This window comes from Stegostoma tigrinum, chromosome 47 (genome assembly GCF_030684315.1).
Source record: "Stegostoma tigrinum isolate sSteTig4 chromosome 47, sSteTig4.hap1, whole genome shotgun sequence".
NCBI lineage: Eukaryota > Metazoa > Chordata > Chondrichthyes > Orectolobiformes > Stegostomatidae > Stegostoma > Stegostoma tigrinum.
The window spans coordinates 6,357,343-6,383,013 of NC_081400.1; the positions used below are offsets into that span (position 1 = coordinate 6,357,343).

Sequence of the window (25,671 nt, forward strand, 5' to 3'; positions counted from 1 at the left end):
TCCATTTACCCATGTATTTATTTTAATACTAGCTCTCCCAGTCTGTCACAATTTGATTTAAAGAGAACTTTCGTTGACATCACACCTTCAGTTAGGCAAGTGTCCCAAGATACATTTCAGAAACAAACGTATGAATCTGACCAAATTAAATGTTGTGTCAAAGGGAATCTTAGGAGGGTGACAAAAGCTTGATTGAAGATATAGGTCTTTAGGTTTTGAAAACTGAGAGACATGTACTGGAAGGGAGGGGAATGCCTCTTCATTGTCAGTTTTTTTTTCTTTAAAAAAATCCATTTGTTGGCGTGGTAGCGTCTTTCTGGGCAAGCTGTGAAACCGAAGCTCGGCCTTTTCTTGCAGCTGGGCACTGAAGACCCCCCAGGCAATGCACCTGGATATAGTGTGACATCCTCCACTGTCTGCTGTCCGGCTTCGCTCAGATCCAAGGGAATCATCTGGACGACAACTGATGAAGGGTGTGAGCCCGAAACGCCAACTCTCCTCCTCTGATGCTGCCTGACCTCCTATGTTCCTCAGCTCCATGCTGTATTGACTCTGACTCCAGCATCTGCAGTTCTTGCTGTCACCTCGTAATTGTACCATATTGGAAATGTGCCCTTGGTAGCTTCGCCCCTACGTTAAGCTCAGACTGCATTCTGCTCCTTCAGTGCTTTACTGAAGCTGGTGGTACCTTAGGAACATTGGCTTCAGGGGTGGGATTAAGCTATTTGGTCCAGAGATTTTTGCTGTACCAAAAATAAAAACTGCAGACGAGGAGGTGAGGTGATGATCTAGTGGATTGTCATTAGACTATTAATCCAGAGAGGCACATAACATTCTGGGGACCAAGGTTCAGATCCTGCCATGACAGCTGGTAGAATTTGAAATCAGCAAAGAATCTGGAACTAAGAGTCTGATAATGACCATTGTAGATTGTCAGAAAAACTCATCTGGTTCATGGATGACCTTTAGGGAAAGAAATCTTCCTTCCTTGACTGGTCTGGCCTGCAAGTGACACCGACTTGCAGTAATGCGGGTGACTTGTAACTGCCTGCTGGGCAGTTAGGAGTGGGCGATCAATGCTGGCCTCACCGACAATACTCTCACCGCACAAATGAATGAGAAAAAGAAACTAAGAGGAGGAGTGGTCCATTCACTCCTTCTAACCTGCTCTGCCATTGTTGAACTTCTGTCTCAACATTCTTGTTTCATTTTCTTGTATGGTGGCACAGTGGTTAGCACTGCAGCCTTACCGTGCCAGGGACCTGGGTTCACTTCCACCCTTGGGTGGCTGTCTGTGTGGAATTTGCACATTCTCCCCGTCCTGCGTGGGTTTCCTCCCATAATTCAAAAATGTGCAGGTTAGATGGATTGGCCATGCTAAATTGTCCTGTAGTGTCCAGGGATGTGTAGATTGGGTGGATTTATAGGGGGTTGGATCTGGGTGGGATACTGAGAGGTTTAGTGTGGACTTGGTGGGCCAAAGGGCCTGTTTCCACACTAGGGATTCTATGATTCTGTGATGTTTTGATATCATTAATACCCAGAGACATAATTACAAAGAAACATCACCCTCTGAGTGAAGAAATTCTTCCTTATCTCAGTCAAACTCCAGTCCTGAGAGTAGGAAACATCCCTCCTGCATCCACCTTGCACGCCTGACCCTGTAATCCTGAAGCATTCAGTATTTTGTCATATTTGCAGGTGATGACTCTCATGTCTCCTTCACAGTTCTCTCAAGATTGATGTTGGAGAAACAGAGCCAAGAGCTGGCTGCTGTTTAATGGCAGGTGGTAACTGTTTGTGCTTCATGACTCCTCCGACTGACTCAAGATCAGCTGCTTGATCTTTCCAGCCTCTGATGTGATTGCATCTCTCTCTGGAGTTGTGCTGCACTACAAAAGTTTTTCTGTCGCTGGCCCCCTCTGCTTCTGTTGCTCTTCCAGCGCTGGTCCCAGATCTTTTCACTATCCTGGGCTCCGACTTTGCCAATTCCTGCTGAAATTATACACAACCTTGGTGACACTACCTGGAGTTTCTTGTGCAGTTTTGGCCTCCTTATCTGAAGAAGTATGTTCTATCTGTGGAGAGTGCAAGAAGTTTTACCAAACTGATTCCTGGGATGACTGATGCATGAAGAGAGACTGGGTCAGTTAGGACTATAAACACTGGAGTTCAGAAGAATTATTGTGGTTCGCGGGGTGTGGGGTTGGGGTGATCTCACAGAAAGCTATGAAATTCAAGCAAGACGAGACAGGGTAAACACAGGAAGAACGCGCACGTGAGCAGGGAGTCCAGAACCAGGGTCACAGTCTAAGGGAAAGCCATTTAGGACTGAGATGAGATAGGTCTTCACCCACAGCGTGGGGAACCTGGTGAATTCTCTGCCATGGATATTGGTTGAGGCCAAAGCTTCAAATTTTCCAAGGAGCTGTTAGATATAGTTCTTAAGGCTAAAGGGATCAAAGAGTTATGGGGAAGAAAGAGAGCAGGGTACTGAGTTGGATGGTCAGCCATTATCTCATTAGCGAAGTAATTTCAACCATTTGATGTTAGAAAGTTTTCTGTCCTGTAGGTAATGTCCATACCACTACAAAACTTGTTCTCGATAAGATGAAGAACAATGGCAATGAAAATGAAGAAAAGGGTTGGGAGGGGGTGCCAGTGACACCTGCTTGATATCTCTTGACCTCAAAGGATTCTGTCACAATACTGTTGGTGAGGACCGTAGCCAGCATCATGTTGTGGAGGAGATGGTGGATGTTGATGAATTTCCCTAGACAGCCTGTGTTTGACTGGGTCTTCAATAACACTTCCTTACTGACTGAGTTCCCTAAAACCTTGGTCAGATTGATGAAAGCCATGTAAAGTGTTCCTGAAGTTGCTGAGCAGTGAAAATAATCCCTCTATCACCTTATTCTTCTATTCCTCTCTCCCTCGTGCCTTTTATCCAGCTTCAGTGCATCTGTACTTGAGCAAGTTCCATGTTCCCATCGCATTCTGGTTTCTCATGAATTCCGTACTGCATTTACTTGTGACTGTCCTTAATTGACAGCTCAAAAGTTCTCTGTGTCTACTCTTTCAGAATTTTAAATAATACGATTAGGTTTACTCTGCAACCCTCTCTTTTTGAGAGGAGCAGCCTGTTCAGGAATTGAGAGCCTTTGAATCCTTCCCTTGAGGAGGTGTCCTTGTGAATCTTGTATCCAGACACTCCAGTGCCACAAATGTGCTTTTTCTAATTTGGAGCCCAGTTGATGATGTGGTGCTGTTAGGTGATATGATAAGTCGGGTTTAAATGAAGCTGTTGTAACCAGTACCAAAAACAAAGTTGCTGGAAAAGCTCAGCAGGTCTGGTAGCATCTCTGAAAGAAAAAACAGTGAACGTTTTGGGTCCGGTGACCCTTTCTCAGAGCTAGTTGTAACCAATTGAGTAACCATTGGAACCTTCCCGAATGCCTCAGCTAGCTACTGGATTTGTGTGCGCGCGGGCTGTGAGTGGACGGAAATAGGTAGAGACATCAGAATTCCAGTGGTTGTAAGACCTGGATGCCAGCAATGCAGCTTCCTCCTGAGACTGTCACTTCTGCGGTTGGCTGGAAGGGCCTTGATATTTGCAGAAGCACTTCGGGACCGCAGGGGCAAGAGCTGGTGTGGAACTCTTCTTGAGTCCCCTCAGGCAGCAGCAGGAGTTCACATTTCTTTGTAGGGCTTAGAAGTTGGCCATTGATGGTCAACACCAGTTCCCAATCTATCTTAAATAGCTTGGTTGTCTGCAAGCCCAATGCTATATTCCGGGATGTGTGACAGATCTCTGCTGGGCATCAAAGCAATTCATAAAGTCGCTCAAAATGTCCTGACTTTCTCTCAAAAGGAAAGGTAGTTATGAAATGGGGATGTTAGCTAATGTGTTAGGAAGCCCATCTTCACTGGTGAGGCCAATGCTGGTCACTGGGGAAATTCAGAAGGAGTTTTGCTCTGCATATATCCACGTGCTGTACCTGTCCCGGGAGTATCTGGTCGGGGCAGTGTCGATGGAGCTTTACACTCCATCTAACCCTGTGTTGTTCCTGTCCTTGGGAATGTTTGGTGGGGAGCAGTGTCGAGGAACCTTTGCCTTATGTCTAACACCAAACAGTCCCTGTTGGGAGTGTTTGTTGGAGGACAGTGTTGAGGAGCTTTACTGTGTATTTGACCCTGTGCTTTATTTGTCCTAGAATTGATGGGGGCATTGTTATGGAAGCTTTCCTGCACTTTAAAAAAAGTGCTTTACTCTGTATCTAACCCCATATGGTCTCTACTCTGGGAGTGTTCGGGGCTAGAGTGGAGAAGACTTTACTGTCTATCTGACCCTGTGCTGTTCCTGACCTGGGAGTGTTTGATGGGAGCCAACGTAGAGGCAGCTGTACTTTGCATCCAACAGTGTGTAGTCCCTGTCCTGGGAGCATTTGTTGGGAGTAGTGTCAAAGGAGCATTACCCTGTCCTGGGAGTGTTTGATGAGGCCAGTGTCAAGGGATCTTTATCCTTTATCTGGCCCTGTGCTGGCCCTGCCCTGGGAGTGTTTGATGGAAATCTTATCGGGTCATGTTCTAGTGTACTTCCTTCCTGAGTATCCTTGTTCTTGCCTGTTTGTCCGGCTCTTTGTGCCATGCTGCCTGGGTACTGCTTGTAACCTCAGTGGGGTGGAGTGAGGGAGTGATATTCGTCACTCGCCTGGACCTTTTTTGCTATAGGTGTTGGGGAGACTGTGTTCTCCAGTCCGTGTTGACACTGTGGTTTTCACTTTATCTTGCCAGGCTTCAGGATCCCAGCACACAACCCTCTACGTCATCCAGTGCCCCCAGCACCGAGGAGACCAGCACGAGACCGGAACCCCCCACAGGCACTGTCACCAGCACGAGCAGTGTGCCTAGCACTGCAACCCCAACAGGAACGTCTACCTCCTCCCCGTCTGTATTATGTAAGGTTTGAGTCTGTTCACAGCACTGCTGGTTTATTAACAGGAGACAGAAAGGATGGGGAAGCTGAGTGACAGAGGGAGTAAGCATGTCGTTGGAAGTTATAAGGAGAAGCTGGATAGGCTGGGGTTTTTCCCACTGGAATGTAGGAGGTTGAGAGGTGACCTTACAAAAGTTTATAAAACCATGAGTGGCACAGACAAGGTGAATGGCAGGTGTATTTTCCATTGGGTGGGGGAATTTCTAGATATATTTTTAAGGTGAGAAGAGAAATTTTAGGAAAGACTTGAGAGTATAGAGTTGCTTGTGTGTGGAATGAACTCCGAGGAAATGGTGGGTATGGGTACAGTTACAATGTTTAAAAGGCATTTAGGTAAGTCCATGAACAAGAAGTGTTTTGAAGCATATGGGCCAAGCGCAGGCAGGTGGGACTAGCCTCGTTTGGGGTCATGGTCGGCATGGACTGGTTGGATCAAAGGGCCTGTTTCCATGCTTCATGATGCAATGAGTAAGACTTTGAGAGAGGGCACTGGATAACGGATGTTCAAATGTGATGAAACAGAGAGAGATTATGTGCTAGTTTCTGAAGTAGAGGTCAGGACCCCATAATGGGGAAGGGGTGTGAACAGGCCAGTCTTGCTTCTCCTGACTCTCGACCTTAGATTTCCCACGCACTGTGCATGTGTGGAGCATTGATTGGGACACAATCAGATGTTGGTGATGAATGTTGAACTTGGTCCCCAGGAAGTAGGGTTAATGTAGGACTCGTTCCCACAGGGAGTGGTCAAGGTGACTATTAGAACTACATTCAGGGACAAAACTGGATAAACGCACAAGGTTAGAAGGAGATAGAGGAGGTGAAGAAAGGGAATGGAAGGAGGCTGGTCAAGATAAACAGTAGCATGGGCTGAAGGGGCTGAATGTTTGTAATGAGCTTGTCCCCTGCAGATGATTTTTTCTTCATTTTGCAGCTGGTTTCGGTGGTATCCCGGGCCTCGGGAGCCTGGGTATGGGCTCGGCAAATTTCATGGAGCTGCAGCAGCAGATGCAGCGGCAGCTCATGTCGAACCCAGACATGCTAGCACAGATCATGGAGAACCCTTTTGTACAGAACATGATGTCGAACCCCGACCTGATGAGGCAGATGATCATGGCCAACCCGCAGATGCAGCAGCTGATGGAGAGGAACCCAGAGATCAGCCACATGTTGAACAACCCCGAGCTTATGAGACAGGTGAAGAAACACATCAGTCCTCTTGTCAGAGCCAGTGGTCTTGCTGCTCTGTGAATCAGGGTGGGGGTTTGAGCCACAGCTTTGCCCAAGGCACAGGGAAACGAACAAGTGTGGTTCTGTGCACTCCTGGTCTCTGAGGCAACCTCCCTTGAGCCACAAACTTGCTGCCCATTCCTCCACCTTCTCTAATCCTGTAACCCCCTCTATTTGTTTGTGTCCCTAACAGCCCCGTGCCTCTGTTTCTGCTTCCCAGCTCCTCTAAGTTCCCACCAGCCCATGTGTCATTCCGTATCTTCCATCCCCATGTGCCCTTGCTGTCCACTGTCCCAAGGCAGTGAGATGCATTCTGTATACACCCCTGCAGCCCCCACCTCCAGAGTCTTACCCAGCTGTGTGCACGGTCTGGTTGAAAAGCTGCCTACTGCGCAGTTCTGTCCTGTTCTACCAGCCAGCAATGGCAAATGGTACATGCTAACTGCCTGTCTTACATCAGGGGCTGTGATCAAACAGGCTGCAAATGTTTACTTGGGCAAAGTGCGCAGGCTTTTCAGTTGCCTTTCTGCTTCTCACTGATTCCAGCCTTTGCAGACAATTAAATAAAAAATGCTTTGCTGGTCTTAACCTGGGCAGGTGTGCACTGGGACATTTGTGAGCTACTTTACTCTGTCGGTATACGTGCTAAGCGAATCAGGAACGTCTTCTGGTATTTATACAGGGCTGCATTATTCCCCCGGTTCAACCTCAGCACTCGGCTACTGCCCAAACCAATTCAGAACAAACACAAGGGAAAGATGAGGCCAGCTGATGTTCCCGATCCATGTTCCTTTGGTCCAAACTGACAGGGTTCCTGTCAGTCAGTGAAAGGAAGAGTGGGGTGTTCTTTTTTTTTTTGGTTAATCCATATTTGTTGGCAACCTCCTGGTACCAAGTGAAGGCTGGCCAATTACATGGAGTGAGGAGATGGCAGCTGCTTGGAGGCAGAGCTCCAGCAGTCTGAGTCTCTACATTGCATTTGAGCGTTCTTTCCGATGTTCAAAGACTCCGTTTTCAGCTGGTACAGCACTTAGCAGGTGTTGTTCTAACTCTTTCCCCGCTTCCTCCCCACAGACGATGGAGCTAGCCCGCAACCCAGCCATGATGCAGGAGATGATGAGGAATCAGGATCGGGCGCTCAGCAACCTCGAGAGCATCCCCGGTGGCTACAACGCCCTGCGACGCATGTACACTGACATTCAGGAGCCCATGTTCAGTGCAGCCAGAGAACAGGTAGCTACTCGCATCCAGAAATCAAGCACAGTGCTGCAGGCAGGGGCTGGGGCTCGTCATAAAACACCCAGGTACAGTACTGGTGGGGATAGGTCTGTCCCTGTATAACACAGGGAGAGAGTACGAATGAGGACAGGTCAGTCTGTCATTGTATAACACTGGGGTACAGTACCGGTGGGGACGGGTCTGTCCCTGTATAACACTGGGGTACAGTACCGGTGGGGGCGGGGTCTGTCGCTGTATAACACTGGGGTACGGTACCAGTGGAGACAGGGCCTGTTGCTGTGTAACACTGGGGTACAGTACAGGTGGGGGACAGGGTCTGTCGCTGTGTAACACTGGGGTACAGTACCGGTGGGGGACGGGGTCTGTCACTGTGTAACACTGGGGTACGGTACCGGTGGGGGACGGGGTCTGTCGCTGTGTAACACCGGGGTACAGTACCGGTGGGGGACGGGGTCCGTCGCTGTGTAACATTGGGATACGGTACCGGTGGGGATGGGTCTGTCACTGTGTAACACTGGGGTACAGTACCGGTGGGGATGGGTCTGTCACTGCAGTACTGTGATGTGTGGTTGCTATGTTACGCTTGCTTAGGGTCGGTTTAAAGATAATAATTTGTTTATCCCTCCTGAGCTTTTCAGTGTCTCCAGCTCCCCTTGAAATCTCTCTGCTGAAGGGGTAGTACAGACATTATTTCTGCCCCCTGACCCAGTTGATGCATGCAGTGGACTCTCAATCCAATATCTTGTCTTCATTTTCTATATTTTCCCTTTATCCAGTTTGGCGGTAATCCGTTCACTGCATTGGGAGGAGGCTCCGACAGCAACGCCCAACCGTCCCGAACTGAGAACAGGGAGCCCTTACCGAATCCCTGGGTCCCAACGTCACCAGCCTCCCCGGCTCCCGGCTCAGGTAGTGAGGGAGGGAACAGCACAAACCAGACGACACAGCCTGTATCGAACCCCTTTGGTATTAACGCTGGAACCCTTGGGAACGGTATGTAACCTGCAGGTGGCCTTGGTCTTTAGAACCCTGTAAATCTGCAAAGGTCTTGCAGCAAATGTCTCCATTCCTTGTCATAACCTGGACAATAAGATGAAACAGGTTACTAGAAAAAAGAAATGTGACCTCCTCAGCCCACTTGTTATCCATCAAATAATACTCCCAGGACAGACTGATGCAGGGGTAAAGCTCCATCCACACTGTCCACCATTAAACATTCCCAGGGACAGTATGAGGTTAGATACAGAGTGAAGCTCCTCAATACTGTTCTCCCATCAAACACTCCCAGGGACAGATACACAATAAAGCTCCCTCTTGGCTTTTAAACTGAAAGTAAAGTTTGCTGTCCTCTTACATTGAGTGTAAAGCTACTTTGATGCTGTCCCTGTCTCTCAGTCCCAGGACATGGGAAGCATGGAGTTAGTTAGTAAAACTCTCACTGTTGTTACCACCTCCATATTGTTTACAGTACTTAATCTTTTCTCTGTACCAGCGGCTCATCCCTGCATTTTTTTTCCTCAAACATCAGAACGTCTCCTGCCTTCTCTGTTCTCTCTGCCACAAACAACTTTCCTGTGAAAGTTAATAAAATGTGAGGCTGGATGAACACAGCAGGCCAAGCAGCATCTCAGGAGCACAAAAGCTGACGTTTCGGGCCTAGACCCTTCATCAGAGAGGGGGATGGGGTGAGGGTTCTGGAATAAATAGGGAGAGAGGGGGAGGCGGACTGAAGATGGAGAGAAAAGAAGATAGGTGGAGAGGAGAGTATAGGTGGGGAGGTAGGGAGGGGATAGGTCAGTCCAGGGAAGACGGACAGGTCAAGGAGGTGGGATGAGGTTAGTAGGTAGATGGGGGTGCGGCTTGGGGTGGGAAGAAGGGATGGGTGAGAGGAAGAACAGGTTAGGGAGGCAGAGACAGGTTGGACTGGTTTTGGGATGCAGTGGGTGGAGGGGACGAACTGGGCTGGTTTTGGGATGCAGTGGGGGAAGGGGAGATTTTGAAGCTGGTGAAGTCCACATTGATACCATTGGGCTGCAGGGTTCCCAAGCGGAATATGAGTTGCTGTTCCTGCAACCTTCAGTTGGCATCATTGTGGCACTGCCGGAGGCCAATGATGGACATGTCATCTAAAGAATGGGAGGGGGAGTGGAAATGGTTTGCGACTGGGAGGTGCAGTTGTTTGTTGCGAACTGAGCGGAGGTGTTCTGCAAAGCGGTCTCCAAGCCTCCGCTTGGTTTCCCCAATGTAGAGGAAGCCACACCGGGTACAGTGGATGCAGTATACCACATTGGCAGATGTGCAGGTGAACCTCTGCTTAATGTGGAAAGTCATCTTGGGGCCTGGGATAGGGGTGAGGGAGGAGGTGTGGGGGCAAGTGTAGCATTTCCTGCGGTTGCAGGGGAAGGTGCCGGGTGTGGTGGGGTTGGAGGGCAGTGTGGTGCGAACAAGGGAGTCATGGAGAGAGTGGTCTTTCTGGAAAGCAGACGGGTGGGGATGGAAAAATGTCTTGGGTAGTGGGGTCGGATTGTAGATGGCGGAAGTGTCGGAGGATGATGCGTTGTATCCGGAGGTTGGTAGGGTGGTGTGTGAGAACGAGGGGGATCCTCTTGGGGCGGTTGTGGCGGGGGCGGGGTGTGAGGGATGTGTTGCGGGAAATGCGGGAGATGCGGTCAAGGGCGTCCTCGACCACTGTGGGGGGAAAGTTGCGGCCCTTGAAGAACTTGGACATCTGGGATGTGCGGGAGTGGAATGCCTCATCGTGGGAGCAGATGCGGCGGAGGCGGAGTGAAAGTTACACACTTTCTGGTGCTTCCTGTTGCAGTGCCTCGGCTGGCCTCCAGAGGGTGTGTTTGTGCAGCTTGACGTCTTGCCAGCCCTTGCAGAGTATTGAGGGGAGCTTTGTGCACACGTGTGAGAGGAATGGCCTTTGCCTGGCTGTTCTGGCTGGGGAGTCAGTGTGGTCAGTGGTCCTCCCCCGAACCATTTGCGCGTCCTAGCTCACCAATTGCATTTTCCGCTTCTGTGGTGGAGTGTTTGGTGAGAGCTGCTGTATGAACGGAAGGAAGCTCATGAAGAGAGTATTAGTGATTAGTTGCTGGGTAGTTGGTGCAGCGATCGTGAAGGCAGACAGCTTGAGGAGGATCCAGGCCTGCACTGCTCTGGTCTGGTTCGGGCACAAGAGGTAGGGCGATCATATTTGGTGTCCTGACAGGATACAAGGGTATGTCAGCCTAGAATAGCCGCTGTCTGTCATGGGGCTGTTATTCATAGATCCCTGACGTCGGCAGAGCACGTGGATAGGATAGTTAAGAAGGCAGATGGGACATTTGCTTTCATCAGTCGTGGCATAGAGTATAAGAGCAAGGAGGTAATGTTGGAGTTGTACAGAGCATTAGTCAGGCCACAGCTGGAGGCACTGTGTACAGTTCTGGTCACCTCAATACATGAAGGATGCAATAGCACTAGAAGGGGCTGCAGAGGAGGTTCACCAGGATGTTGCCTTAATTGGAGAAATTGAACTATAAGGAGAGACTAGATAGGCTTGGATTGTTTTCTTTAGAGCAGAGAACTGAGGTGGAACATAATTGCAGTGTATATGATTGAGAAGTACGGACAGGCTGAATAGAGAATAGCTGTTTCCCATGGTTGAGGGCATAGCTTTAGGGCCAGGAGCAGGAAATTCAGAGGGGATTTGCAAGTGGTGAGAATCTGGAATGCACTCCCCGCTAAGGTAATAGAGGTCAGAAACCTTAAAACCTTCAAAAAATATATTTGGATGAGCACTTCAAATATCATAACATTCAGGGATAAAAGGCAAGTGCAGGAAATTGGGGTTAGCACAGCTTTAGTGATAGTTGTGTTGGTGAAGATTCATTGGTCTGGGTGGCCTTTTCTGCACTGTGTGATTCTACGAGAAGGAATAGCAAGATGTTATTAAACACCTCTGGAGCAAGTGTGTTCTTCAATCTGGGCCTTTTGGCTCAGAGGTTGCATCTGGAGGGTTTTGTCCCCCTATTGGGGAAGTGAAGGTGCACTTTGGGGTTTGGGGTGGAGCAATTTCACTAGAAGCAACTGCTACCACTTCCAAGCCCGACACGACAAGAACCCCCTGACTTAAACGTAGTCAAGTTGGTTAACGTCTGGCTGCAAAGGTGGTGGGCGTGTCAGTGAGGATGCTTTTGTCGCATTTGTACACAGCCCCAGTGTAATTCCAGCTGCAGTACCATGTACAGCTTTGCCCATTTTTCGAAGAAAATATGTAATTCAGTGGAAGCAGGTTCAGAGAAGGTTCATTTGACTGACTCCAGGGCTGGTGGGTTTTCACACGAGGCTGTGTTGAGCCTATACCTACTGGAGTTGCGCAGAGTGAGAGGCGATCTCCTTGCGACCTACAAGATCCTGAACGATATTGATAGGTTGGGTGATGGGAAAACGTTTACCTTTCGGCAGTGAGGAGGGGTCTAGAGCTTGAGAGGCACTAAAGGAAAATAGGCTGGGGGGGTGTCTCCCATTTAAGTCAGAGACAAGGAGTATTCTCTCTGGAGGTTGAGCATTGCTGGTATTCTCTTCAATGAGCAGCGGAGGATGGCTCATGAATGCTTTCACAGCAAATGTAGAAAGGTTCTTGACTCAGGTGGCCAGGGAGAAACAAGGATTTGAGGCCACAGTCAAATCAGCCATGATCTTATAGAATGGTGCAGCAGGCCTGAAGGGCAGAGTGGCCTGTCCCTGCACCCAGTCTGTGTGGGCTTGCACTTTTGGGGCTAGGAAGGCCTCATGCATGTTGGGAGAGGGGGTTTTGTCCCCCTATTGGGGAAATGAAGGTGCACTTTGGGGTTTGGGGTGGAGCAATTTCACTAGAAGCAACTGCTACCACTTCCAAATGCCCTGCCGTTTTCCTCATTAATTTCTCTCCATCTGTCTTCCCTCAGGAATGTTCAACAGCCCGGGGATGCAGAGCCTAATGCAACAGATCTCGGAGAACCCGCAGCTAATACAGAACATGCTGTCGGCACCGTACATGAGGAGCATGATGCAGTCCCTGTCCCAGAATCCTGACCTCGCCTCACAGGTAGTGGGCCACTCAGCCAGTGACAAGGAATCTGCCTGTCCCCACTCAGCCAAGTAGCATCACCACAGCAATGTGATTGACTCTTAACTGCCCTCTGGGCAATTAGGGATGGGCAATAAATGCTGTCTAGCCAGTGACACCCTCATCCTGTGAATGAATAAAGACAAAACTAACCTTCAGCTGGGCTTCCCTCAGCAGCTCTTGCCTGCCTCTGCTTTTTGATCTGCTGGATTCACCTGCCTGTTCCCTGATCAGCCCAGGAGATCCACAAGGATCTGAGAGAATGGTGGACGCTGGAAGGTCAGGCACAGACCTCTGCTGGTGCTGACCCTTTCAGCGGCAGTGCCGTTCAGGCTGTCAGCAGTCCCACACTTCTGAGGGAGAGACCCACAGCCCCATCTACTGGCACCCCCCCACCAAAAAAAAAACCTCTGAACGGTCTCTCTCGGCTGCCTGTTCCTTATTAACCAATCTTCCTGTTTTGGTCCCACCTGGACTGTGTACTCCATAGGAGCCACTGGGCCTTTTCCGTCTTCCAGTTTGATCCTGGCTGATCATTTACCTCAGCCCCTTTTAATGCACTGTCCCCTTGATACCTTTAATACCTAGCGATGTGCTTTGTTGTGCTTATTTGTCGCTGGGTGGCAGGGATCCCCAGTGGAGGGCTCTCTGTGGGAGTCTTCCCGTTTTCCATTGTACACCTGGTTTGGAGGATGTTGCACGCAGCAGACCCATGTAACTGTAGATTGTGGTGGATGACAGACTCCCAGCCCGACTCCTTATTTTGCAGTGCTGAGGAGTGTGTGGACTATGTCTATGTCCGTTGTGAGTGTTTGCACTCCCTGTTCAATTATTTGAAAAATCTCTTGTGTTTTTGACTGCACTTCAGCCCATGCTCCTGATGTTTGGGCACCCAGTGCGGAGGGGGTGTGGGCAGGTCAGAGGAGCTCCTTGCAGGTCTGCTCCTGGCCAGGCTGGCTGTAAACAGATTCAGGGCCTTGGAGGCGGGTCGTCTCTGCCGACTGCCTGCCCCTCTTCTATGGTTATGTTCTTGCCTGGGTTTTCTTGGAGAATGTGCACGCAGTGTCCATCGATGCCTTTAGAGAGAGGTGGACAGCGTGGCCAATACAGTGATAATGGGAACTGCAGATGCTGGAGATTCCAAGATAATAAAATGTGAGGCTGGATGAACACAGCAGGCCAAGCAGCATCTCAGGAGCACAAAAGCTGACGTTTCGGGCCTAGACCCTTCATCAGAGAGGGGGATGGGGGGAGGGAACTGGAATAAATAGGGAGAGAGGGGGAGGCGGACCGAAGATGGAGAGTAAAGAAGATAGGTGGAGAAGGTGTGGGTGGGGAGGTAGGGAGGGGATAGGTCAGTCCAGGGAAGACGGACAGGTCAAGGAGGTGGGATGAGGTTAGTAGGTAGCTGGGGGTGCGGCTTGGGGTGGGAGGAAGGGATGGGTGAGAGGAAGAACCGGTTAGGGAGGCAGACAGGTTGGACTGGTTTTGGGATGCAGTGGGTGGGGGGGAAGAGCTGGGCTGGTTGTGTGGTGCAGTGGGGGGAGGGGATGAACTGGGCTGGTTTAGGGATGCAGTGGGGGAAGGGGAGATTTTGAAACTGGTGAAGTCCACATTGATACCATATGGCTGCAGGGTTCCCAGGCGGAATATGAGTTGCTGTTCCTGCTCCCTTGTTCGCTCCACACTGCCCTCCAACCCCACCACACCCGGCACCTTCCCCTGCAACCGCAGGAAATGCTACACTTGTCCCCACACCTCCTCCCTCACCCCCATCCCAGGCCCCAAGATGACATTCCACATTAAGCAGAGGTTCACCTGCACATCTGCCAATGTGGTATACTGCATCCACTGTACCCGGTGCGGCTTTCTCTACATTGGGGAAACCAAGCGGAGGCTTGGGGACCGCTTTGCAGAACACCTCCGCTCAGTTCGCAACAAACAACTGCACCTCCCAGTCGCAAACCATTTCCACTCCCCCTCCCATTCTCTTGATGACATGTCCATCATGGGCCTCCTGCACTGCCACAATGATGCCACCCGAAGGTTGCAGGAACAGCAACTCATATTCCGCCTGGGAACCCTGCAGCCATATGGTATCAATGTGGACTTCACCAGTTTCAAAATCTCCCCTTCCCCCACTGCATCCCTAAACCAGCCCAGTTCATCCCCTCCCCCCACTGCACCACACAACCAGCCCAGCTCTTCCCCCCCCACCCACTGCATCCCAAAACCAGTCCAACCTGTCTCTGCCTCCCTAACCGGTTCTTCCTCTCACCCATCCCTTCCTCCCACCGCAAGCCCCACCCCCAGCTACCTACTAACCTCATCCCACCTCCTTGACCTGTCCGTCTTCCCTGGACTGACCTATCCCCTCCCTACCTCCCCACCCACACCTTCTCCACCTATCTTCTTTACTCTCCATCTTCGGTCCGCCTCCCCCTCTCTCCCTATTTATTCCAGTTCCCTCTCCCCATCCCCCTCTCTGATGAAGGGTCTAGGCCCGAAACGTCAGCTTTTGTGCTCCTGAGATGCTGCTTGGCCTGCTGTGTTCATCCAGCCTCACATTTTATTATCTTGGCCAATACAGTGGTTTATTTCCCCCACCAAGTCCATTTTGATTTGTCCCTTTCTGCTCTCCCTTCGCTACTTAGTTGGATGCACTGCAGTTTTTCCTGGCAGTGATAGCTAGTTTAAAAAATAAAGCCCTATTTAGCAATCTTGTCGATCTCAGTCATGAATATACTCGATGACTGAGCTGCCCGCTGCCCTTTGCTCTGGAGACCTCCTAAGGTTCACTGATCTCGATTTCTCCTTGTGTTGGTCCTAAATGGCTGGCTCCTTATCCTGAGACCGTGCCACCTTATTTTAGACAGCCCTTCCAGCCAGTGGCATGGGGGAGAACATCCTTCCTGCATCTTCCCTTTAAGAAACATCGCCCACTCTAGCACTGTTCATGTCAAATGGCACGCAAAGGATGCCTTCATTCTGTTAAGATATATCCTGTCAGGGTTTCTGGTTGCTTCCTCTTTGTTCTTTGGAGATTCCCCAGGAGCTAATGATGTTTGCTGACCTCCAAGCTTCACGTTGTGAGTATCAGGCTGAATAGCCCTCAGCTGCCACCTCCATTTTCCCTTTTCCAGTGACCTTGTTGCAATGCTGCTCTGGACCCGGGCGTTCCTACCTTTAAAGCCAGATGGTTACTGTGCAGAAGGGCTGTTGGCCACAAGATTTATTTGCACTTGTCAAAGCTCTTAATGTCACTTCTTGCCATTGTATCGCCCAGGAAAGGCTGCACAGTCGTCGTGTTGGCAAAGTATGCCATTACCTAACAGCCACTTCCTGCAGGGGCCCAGGAACAGTGCAACAGGGTGCATGCTCAGTCCCTGACTGAGACCCTGTGCCGTTTGGCATGAAGCATATTCCAGACTCCCCACGATGCTGCTAGTCCTGTGTAAATCGCTGGACCACAGAACCCATGTATGTGAACATGCGTGTGGTGCAGCATTGCTCTGCAGGAGGTTTGCAAACAACTTCAGTCGTGTGTGTGATTACACCCCCCCCCCCCCCCCAATCTGAGAAAGACCGTTTGGCCCTGAATTTACTCAGGCTTCCTGTTTCTCACTTTTCAGTGCTTAAGGCTTGTGTACCTGTTTTCTCTAATGATTACCCCTCTCCCTCCCCATCCTTCCTCTGTCTGTGTGTGTCTGTTGTAATTGTCTTCCCTAACAATTCTCCCTTGTTCCTTCCTGCAGATCTTGATGAATAACCCCTTGTTTGCTGGCAACACACAGCTGCAGGATCAGCTCCGTCTCCAGATGCCTGTATTCTTGCAGCAGGTAAAGCTCACTCTCGGCCGCTGTTTAGGTGCTGCTTATCATGTGCAATGAACACGTGCCAGGGAAGAGTAAGTTTGTGTTCTAACCCTACCCCTCAGTTCCTAGAGGATAGTGTGTGGAATTTGAGTTTTTGTTTCATTCTCAAGGCGCGAACCTTTTCCTCTGTCCTAAGGCTGTATGTTGAATGTTAAAGCCACTGTCAAGGCAAGCATCTTGTTGCACTTTCCTTTTATATTTGTGAGGTTAAACAGTTATGTGAAAGATGATCCAGTGTGAACTGGTCCACGTGTGGTTGACTCTCACTTGCCCTCTGAAATAGCATAGCAAGCCATTTAGTGGTACCAATCGCAATGAAGTCTCAAAGAAATGAGACTGGACGGATCACCTGGCGTTGACCTAGGTACTGGAAAAGACAACGGCAGAAACAGCCCTGTCGACCCTGCAAAGTCCTCCTCACTAACGTCTGGGGCTGGTGCCAAAATTGGGTGAGCTGTCTCAGAGACCAGTCACCTCCCAAACCCACGAGTACTTCCATCGAGAAGGGCCAGGGATAGGGAATTAAAAACCAGAGGGCATTAGTTTAAGGTGAGGGGGATACATTTAAGAAGCTCCTGAGGCGCAAATTGTTCAATCAGAGAGGGATGTGTAGATGGAGTGGGCTGACGGAGAAAGTAGTTGAGGCAGATACAGCAGCAGCCATTTAAAAACCATTTGGATAGGTACATGGATGAGAAGGGTTTAGAGGGATCTGGACCAAATGCGATCAATTGGAACTAGCTGAGTGGGCATCGTGGTCAGCATGGACCAGTTTGGGCTGAAGAGTGTGTTTCCATGCTGTATTACTGTATGACAAGGATAACAGACGTATAGGAGCATCTCCACCTTCAAGTGCCCCTCCGAGCCACTCACCATTGTGACTTGGAAACATGGCGCCGTTGCTTCAGTGTTACTGGGTTAAAATACTCGACTTTGCTCCCCAAGGGACGTTGTGGGTCAGCCTGCAGCCGTTGGACTGCAGCGGTTCAAGAGGAGAAGCTCACCCACACCTTGTCATGGGCATCTAGGGACAAGCAATAAATGCTGGGCCCAGCCAGCAAAACCCACATCCCCAAAATGAATAAGTAAAGAGAAACCTGCAGAAGATAGTTGGGTTCAGAGAGGGAGTTTAAAATGGAGTTGTTAGGGTGATTTGTAAAGTCTGGCAGCTGGGTTGATAACTAAGGGGCACCCAGTGTGCAGGAGGGGGCTGAGATGCATGAATTTTACTTTGTTTGAGGCAGCGAGTTATGTTGACCTGGGATACGCTGCTTGAAAGGGAGCAGATTCAATAGGAACTTTCAAGTGGAGTGTGAAAGTTGAGAAATTGATGAAGGTGAATGATTTGCTGCACGGGAAAGGAGTGGGAGGCAGAGGGCACATTGGAGAATGCCCTCAAAGAGCCCCATACATCTGCGATGGGTGGAATGACCTGGCTACTGTCTCTCCTCCAGATGCAGAATCCTGATGTGTTGTCGGTGATGACCAACCCCAGGGCCATGCAGGCTTTGCTCCAGATCCAACAGGGACTGCAGACGCTGCAGAACGAAGCACCAGGACTCCTGCCAGGGTAAGGGCACACGTTGCACACATGACCCTCCAGAACTGGACACCAGTTTCCTGCTCTCTGTCACACAGGCTGAACTGTCTGAATCCTCAGGAGCTAATTCCCCTCTTCCTCATCATGTCACAGTATGTAGGTACTGCACAGGCTCACACCTCTTGCACTGTTTCCACCTGAAGGGAATCCAATGCACACTTCTCCCACTCTCCCTCACCTACCCGTTGGACTTGGGTTTCCTGAAGAGTGGCGAGTCCTCACCTAGTACGTTTGGATTTGTTCTGAGGGCAGTCTGCTTTGTGGGACTGGGGCATGTGGCAGAGGAGAGTGTGGTGTGTTCCGGGAGGGGACAGTGTAACCCACAGGCCCGTTGCCACCTGCCTATCCCCAAAGCCTGTCCCACCATCGACAAGGCAAAAGTTAGGAGTATGATGGAAAACTCCCCACTTGTCTAGATGGGGGCAGCGCCGACAAACCCCCGAGAAGCTCAACACCATCCAGGATAAAGCAGTCCTGCTTGATTGGCACCGCATCCACAAACATCCACCCCCTCCACCACTGACACTCGGTACACACTGCTATGACTATCTCCAGTGACTCACCCAAGGCTCTTTAGACAACACCTTCCCAACTCATGACCTCTACCCCCTAGAAAGGACAAGGGCAGCAGATATGTGGGAACACCGGCCCCCTGCAAGCCCTGCACACGCACACACCATCCTAACATGGAAGTATGTTGGCTGTTCCTTCAGGGTCAAAATCCTGGGCACTATGCAGGGTGTCCCTGCACCACACGGGGTTGCTGCAGCAGTTCACAATGGGACAATTAGGGATGGGTGATAAATGCTGGGTCTAACCAGTGAAGCTGCTGTGTACAGACAGGTGGGTCATTGAAGAGCTTGTGTGATGCTTTGTTTCCTCCCGCCCAGGTTCAGTCCTGCTGCTCCTGGTTCCGTCGGCGGAGTCGGTGGACTTGGAAGTCTTGGCAGTGGCTCGACGCCCACGACGACGGCGGCATCGTCAGCGGCACCCACCACGCAGAGCACCAACATCAACACCAGTCCTGAGAGCCCGGCATCTGTGGGCCCTGGGATTGGGGCCAGCAACCCACAGCAGCAGTTGATGCAGCAGATGTTGCAGATGTTAGCAGGGGCTAACACTCAAGTAAGGAGCATTCACCGTACCCTGTGCTGTCTAATGCAGTGTTCAGTGATTGATTGTTGGGTCACACCTGACTCTGCAAAGCGATGTACTCAAACCGCACGCCACACAGAATGTGCGTTTACGTAACGTTCATTGAAGTTTTCATAGAATCCCTACAGTGTGAACAAAGGCCATTGAGCCCACACTGATTCACCGAAGGGCATACCATCAAGACCGCCCACGCTATCCCCGCTCCCATGGCTGGTCCACCCTAACCCGCACACCTTCGTGACTAGGAGAGACCGGAACATGCAGAGAAAAGCCACGTAGACCTGGGGAGAATGTGCAAACTCCACACAGACAGTCACCCGAGCGTGAGAATTGAACCCGGGTCCCTAAGGGTGAGGCAGCAGTGTTAACCACTGAGTCAACCTGTTGCCCCTCCCATTCCGTGTGCTCAGATGTCCGAGAGTGCTTGACACAGAATAAGTTACAATTGAAGCATCATCACTGGCTGAATATAGGTAGTATACCAGTCAAGCTGTGTACAGCAGTGTGCTAGTGACACAGTTTTAGTTGAGGATTAGACATTGGCCCAGTGCTTTGGAGCTACCCACTTTCCTTCCAAATGGCACCGTTCCTTTTCAGAGGTCCGCAAGTTTCTGACCCTGATGTTCACATTCCCCAAGCTGCTCAGCTACCGGGGAGCCAATCTTGTAGCTGTTGGCAAGCAGAAGGTCTTTGTCAGCACTGCACAGACCAATCAGCTACTTGTAGATGGCCGAACTTCCCTTTGCACACACCTCTTGGTGCTAGCTCCTCCGTAACTAACCTTGCCCTGTTGCTTTAACAAAAACAGTGTAGACACCACTTACGATAAGTGTTGGCAGTTTCTAAAAAGTGTAGTAATCTGTGGTTTTAAAGTAGACAGTTACTTTCCCATTTCAGTCTACAGATGGAAATACAGGACAATAAAAGATTTTACAGTATTTGTATGATTGACAGTCAGCAGAATTGGATTTTGTGATTCTCCTGGTTGTCAGTGTTTCCCCACGTAATTGGCACTGATCACCTGGTGTGCGATGTGGTGGTAATGTCACTGGACTAGCTACTTGGAGCCTCCGGTTCGAATCCCACTACGGCAGGTGGTGAAATTTCAATTCAAAAATCTGGAAGGTGAGGGGCTAGGAGGAGAAGAGAGAAAAGCTAACTAATGGTGACATTGTTGATTGTTGCAAAAACCTCATCTGAGTCATTAGCATCCTTGAGGAAAGGAAATTGTCCTTACCTGGTCTGGCCGACGTGTGACTCCAGAACCACATGGGATGACGGCAGTAGATCTGGAGTCGCACGTAGACCAGACAGGTTAAGGATGACAGCTTCCTTCCCTAAAAGACATTAGTGAGTCAGATGAGTTTTTCCTGACAATCAACAACGGATTCACGATCATCATTGATCTGTTATTTCCAGATTTTAATTGAATTCAAATTCCACCATCTGTTGCAACAGGATTCAAACACAGGTCCCCAGGACATTACCTGGGCCTCTGGATTAACAGTCCAGCGATCATACCACTAGGCCGTCACCTCCCCTTTGAAGTGGTTGATTCCTCACTGCCCTCTGGTCAATTATGTGGGCATTAAATACCGGGCTCGCCAACGATGGCCTCACCCCGTGAACGAATTAAATAAAAATGAAATGGTCTGGGAGCCTCCAGTGATCATCGTTTGAACTACAACTGGGCAGTAATGCACAAAGCTGCTTAATCTTCCAGTAGAACACAGACCATTTACTAATTCCTTCTCCTGTCCTCACGCCTTGCAGGTACAAAACCCTGAAGTGCGATTTCAGCAGCAACTGGAGCAACTCAGCGCGATGGGTTTCATTAACCGTGAGGCCAACCTTCAGGCACTCATAGCCACCGGAGGTGACATAAACGCTGCTATCGAGAGACTTCTGGGCTCGCAGCCCTCTTAAACACGGGAGGAAGAGCCCCCCGCCTCTGGCGTTCCCACCATTTTATTTTATTCTGCAGCGGGAGAGCAGGCTCCTCAGGAGGATAGTAAACTGACATTTTCAGTCAGTGATACAAAACACGCACGGGGGGAAAAAAAAACAAACAGCTCGTTCGAAACTCATCTTCACCCCTTTACAGTACGTATCGTCCAGTGCTTTAATTGAAAACAACACTGTTTGTCCTGTTGACTTGTAAAAAAAAAAGGAAAAGACATGCACACACACAGACATACACACACTGACGCTGTACAGCATTTGTTGGCCTGGTTTTCGCCCCCCCCGCCCGTCTCCCACTTTGCTTCTGTGTTCTGTATTTGCTATCAGAGCCTGGATCCAGTGGTTTAAAAAAATCAAAATGTGAACATAGCATAAAAAAAAATTGCTAATGGCGTGAGTCACTGTCCTCATTTTAAAAGCCTTTGGCCCCACCTCTCACACCCCCTTTCCCCCCCACCCCCCAATCCCTCTTTGCACCTTAAGCAGCTGCATGCGTCCCTTGGGGGCAGATCCCCCTCGTGTTCTGCATTCTCCTGATCAAGGAGCTCAGACTGGGTTTTCACTCTGTCATCTGAGTTTTGTGGAGGGATTGGTTTGTGCTTGTTTTCGATCAGCACGGATTTTTCTATACCCTGCAGGGTTGGGAGGGGTGCTTAATGCACCAAGAAAGGCTCTGGTTTGTGATTTGGTCACTTCATGTTTTTGTTCTAACAGTTCTGCGTTGTTTGTTGACCGAAGAGCTAGTTAACCTCAACTTGCCCTCCGGATGCTCTGAATCTTCTGTGATATGCCTTTGTTCCTGAATCCTTGACCTTCTTAACCCAAATCCTCACTTCGTCCTTTGATATTTCCGATTTGCCTGCCCTCTCCCTCCCCCCAACCCCACAGTTTTTCCTTTTGGGTAAGGGAACTGATTTCTACTCCCTCCTTTTGTTTGAAGTAAACACTTCCTGACATCACCAGGTTCTGTACCCTGGTTCCCCTCCCGTATTCTGGATTTCTTTTTCTCCCACCCCTCTCTTTCTGCCCTCCCAGCCCCAGACCACGGGAAATAGTTTCTTCCAATCAAACCTATCGAAGCCTTTAACCATCTTAGATGCTTTGATTAGATTACCCTGTATTCCAGGGAATGAAATTGTTTTTATGTAAATACAGTAGCATAGCCAGTTTTCAGAAGTGGTGATCATATTTGAACACAGTAAGGATCATTAAAGGTAATGTTGTGGATGCAAAACATTTAAATTTTCAAAAGGTTTTGCCTAAGGAAACTGATAGAAGATACACCTCCTTTCAATGTGTGGGGCAATTGGGTAGTGAACTGACTTCAAAATGAACTACAGAAATCAGGTATAAATAAATTTCCCTGGACAATCCAAATGTTGGGAATAGAACTCCACAAGAATGATTGTTCACCAGTTACACAATTCTGCAACATTTTACAATAAATTTAAAATAAAGACTTGGGACAAGGTACAGGGCAGGGATCAAAATCAGTTTGTTTTCTGGAGGCTCCTTTTTGACATTTTCTTGAGGTCTAGTTTTTGAGGATGTTTTGGGATATTCAGTTTCAGTTTTACCTAAAAACCTTCCCTTCTGTGTCGTGTTGGATTCCACCCAGCACCCACCCCCACCACCCATTGTTTACTTTCTGGATAGGCGAAGTAGTAAAAAATGCAACACATAGGCCTCAATAGTTCAGGACTCCAGCCTTGCGCATGTGAAGAAAATCACAAGAATCCCCAATCTCAAAGGGGACACCAATTTATGCTGCATGAGAAGTGCATGCTGATGGGTTGGTAAATAGGCTCTTGACTGGTTGGGGTGTTGCCGTGGAAAAAGAAAATTGGCAGCTGACTCATATGGTGCTTTCTCCGCGGTGAATCAGAACCCAGTTGCCAACCAGTCAGCACCCTTTCCTCATGCGTTAAAAATTGTTGTTCCCTTTGTGAGATTTGGATTCTTGCCATTCTGTTCTGCTAGAGTGCTAATGGTTAACTGCTGCAGTAGATCTGATCAGAAATATGGCTCAGCTAGTTTTGACCAGAATTGAGCAAAAATGATACTTTGGATATCTTCAGTTTGGCAGTGCCTCACTTGTGCAGTTTTAACCTAATGAAGGCAGATTGAAAGTGGGCAACAGCGCTGGAAATGAAATGGAAGTTTCCATTATAACCAAAAGCATGAGCTACTTGAAACTCCCATAGGAGTTTCCTTTTGCTTATTTTTGAGTTTGTACATGCCTGTGCTTATGCAGACAATCACTGATATGACCTAAGTTAGCATTGAAAGCTTTCACTCAGCTAGTATGTTCATAAAATCATGAAAGGCATGGACAGGGTGAATAGCCCAGGCCTTTTCTCCAGTGTAGGGGAGTCCAAAACTTGAGGTCCCAGGTGAGAGAGGAAAGATTTTTGAGACCCGAGGGGCAACTTTTTCCACGCAGAAGGTGGTGCATGTATGGAAGGAGCTGCCAGAGGAAGTGGGTGGGGGCTGGTACGGTTACAGCATTTAAATGGCACCTGGATGGGCATATTAATACGAAGGGTTTGCAGGGATATGGGCCAAATGCTGGCAAATGGGACTAGATTAATTTTGGATATCTGTTCAGCATGGACGTGTTGGACAGAAAGGGTCTGAATCCCTGCTGTACAGTGCTATGATTGTATAATTCAAGAGAAAGTCTGTGCTGTGATAACAGGAAACAGCCTTGCTTGCTTTTGTACCTCATACTTCATTGAAAAGAGGACTCCCCACAAAGGAAGGCTGTCTATTCCTGCATTGATTTGGGGGACGGGGGTGGGGGTTGGGGCTGCGGGGTGGAGGTGGTGCCTGTGTTCATTGCCACAGTGCAAATCCTGATTTGCAAGAGCGGCCCAAGGTCTGATTCATGTCCAGTTCCTGACTGCTTAACACGATAAGATGGAAATCGGCTGGGCCGAAGCAGTCCAGATAAGTTGGGATTGTTTCCCCCAGCCGCAGAAAGATTAAAATGTGGTCCCCCCCACCCAAGGCGATTTTGGCATCTTTTCCAATGGTAGGCTTCCTCCTTCCTGTCATCTTGATGTCCTGGCTCTGAAGTACGAGCAGCAATGATGGGGAGCATATTGGAGGAGCTGCAGTGTTGTGTTACGGCGTGAAGGAACACAGTCAGAGATTGGACGAAACCACTGATCTCCGATTGTGTCTGTCCCTTGCTGGGTGTGCTCTATACCCCTGCAGTCACAACTGCATTCTTGTTTGCTCCCTGAACTCAATGCCTGGACTGGAAAAGGTGTGATGTACACAAAGGAGGCAACATCCACCGAGTTTGCTGCCATTCCTTTCTCATTAGCAAGTGGTACAACGTTGTGGGGTATTAGCTCACCGCCCGTGTCTTCAACGCTGAGGGGGGCGTGGATTAATTAATTTGAAGGATAGGCTTGTACAAATGAATTTTGGCATTGATCATAGAATCCTTGCAGTGTGGAAACAGGTCCTTCGGCTCAACAAGTCCACACCGACCCTCGGAGCATCCCACCCAGACCCATCCTCCTATAACCCACCTAATTTACACATTCCTCAGCACTACGGGTAATTTAGCGCGGCCAATCCACCCTAACCTGCACAACTTTGGCCTGTGGGAGGAAACCCATGCAGACATGGGGCGAATGTGCAAGCTCCACACAGTCACCAGAGGGTGGAATTGAACCCGGCTATCTGGCACTCCGAGGCAGCAGTGCTAACCACTCTGCCACCCCATGATGTGAGAGAGAATTGCTGCTCTCTGGACGCTGCGTGCTTCAAGTGTGTATGGGTTAGAGGGACCTAGAACACCTAAACGGGTCAGTAAAAGCAATTAGGGCACCTCATGGGTTAGTAAGACCAGGAGGGAAGCACCAAACCAAACACTGAGGGAGCTGTTTTCTAAGAGGAGTAGAGTTGGCAAACTTCTGATCAATTGATACATAACCTTAATTAGATTTGTATCATGCACTATTCTGGTCTCCATATTCTACAAAGGTAGAGAGGCAAAAAGTAATAAAGATGATGAGTTTGTAATTAGGGGCATTTGAACAGGTTGGGTGTTTTGGTGTAGAAAGTAGGCAGTTGTGGGGTGAGACCTATTTGAGGCCACAAATTCTGGAGCGCTTTGCAGTAGGTGGAACCAGAATATGAGGGGTGCCAACAATCTGAGGGTGTAAGTGGCAGTTGAGAAATCTCTTTACCCAGAGACACACATGGCTGTGGAACTCACCTATACAAGGAGCGTTTGAGGTGAAAGCAGGCTACTTGGTCCCTTGAATGGGCTGTGGTGTTCAATAAGAATATATCTGATCTGAGTGAGAATTCAGCTTCATTTTCCCTACAATCTCAACTTCCCCCTAATCACATCCCGTAGCTCATGACCCACTTGATGATCACACATTTATGGGATAACAAAGGTTACCTAGCACTTAGTGTCTGCATTTAGAGGGAAGCTGGATCAACAAGGAGAAAATTGAAGAATGTGGGGCCAATATGTGCCAAATGGCCTGTTTGCAGTAAG

The 25,671-nt window shown here is 49.3% G+C and overlaps 1 protein-coding gene across 1 annotated transcript in view; it reads left to right on the top strand.

The window, feature by feature from the left end:
• The window catches only part of LOC125449695 (ubiquilin-4-like), a 43,908-nt gene extending 22,370 nt beyond the window's left edge, over positions 1-21,538 (top strand). Inside the window, exons 5-13 of the mRNA XM_059642984.1 lie at positions 4,795-4,958; positions 5,928-6,190; positions 7,298-7,456; positions 8,239-8,455; positions 12,394-12,533; positions 16,310-16,393; positions 17,884-17,999; positions 18,920-19,154; positions 20,958-21,538. Coding sequence (XP_059498967.1) covers positions 4,795-4,958; positions 5,928-6,190; positions 7,298-7,456; positions 8,239-8,455; positions 12,394-12,533; positions 16,310-16,393; positions 17,884-17,999; positions 18,920-19,154; positions 20,958-21,110 — 1,531 coding nt within the window. The 3' untranslated portion in view covers positions 21,111-21,538. The remainder of the gene's footprint in view (positions 1-4,794; positions 4,959-5,927; positions 6,191-7,297; positions 7,457-8,238; positions 8,456-12,393; positions 12,534-16,309; positions 16,394-17,883; positions 18,000-18,919; positions 19,155-20,957) is intronic.
• Positions 21,539-25,671: the final 4,133 nt, after the last annotated feature.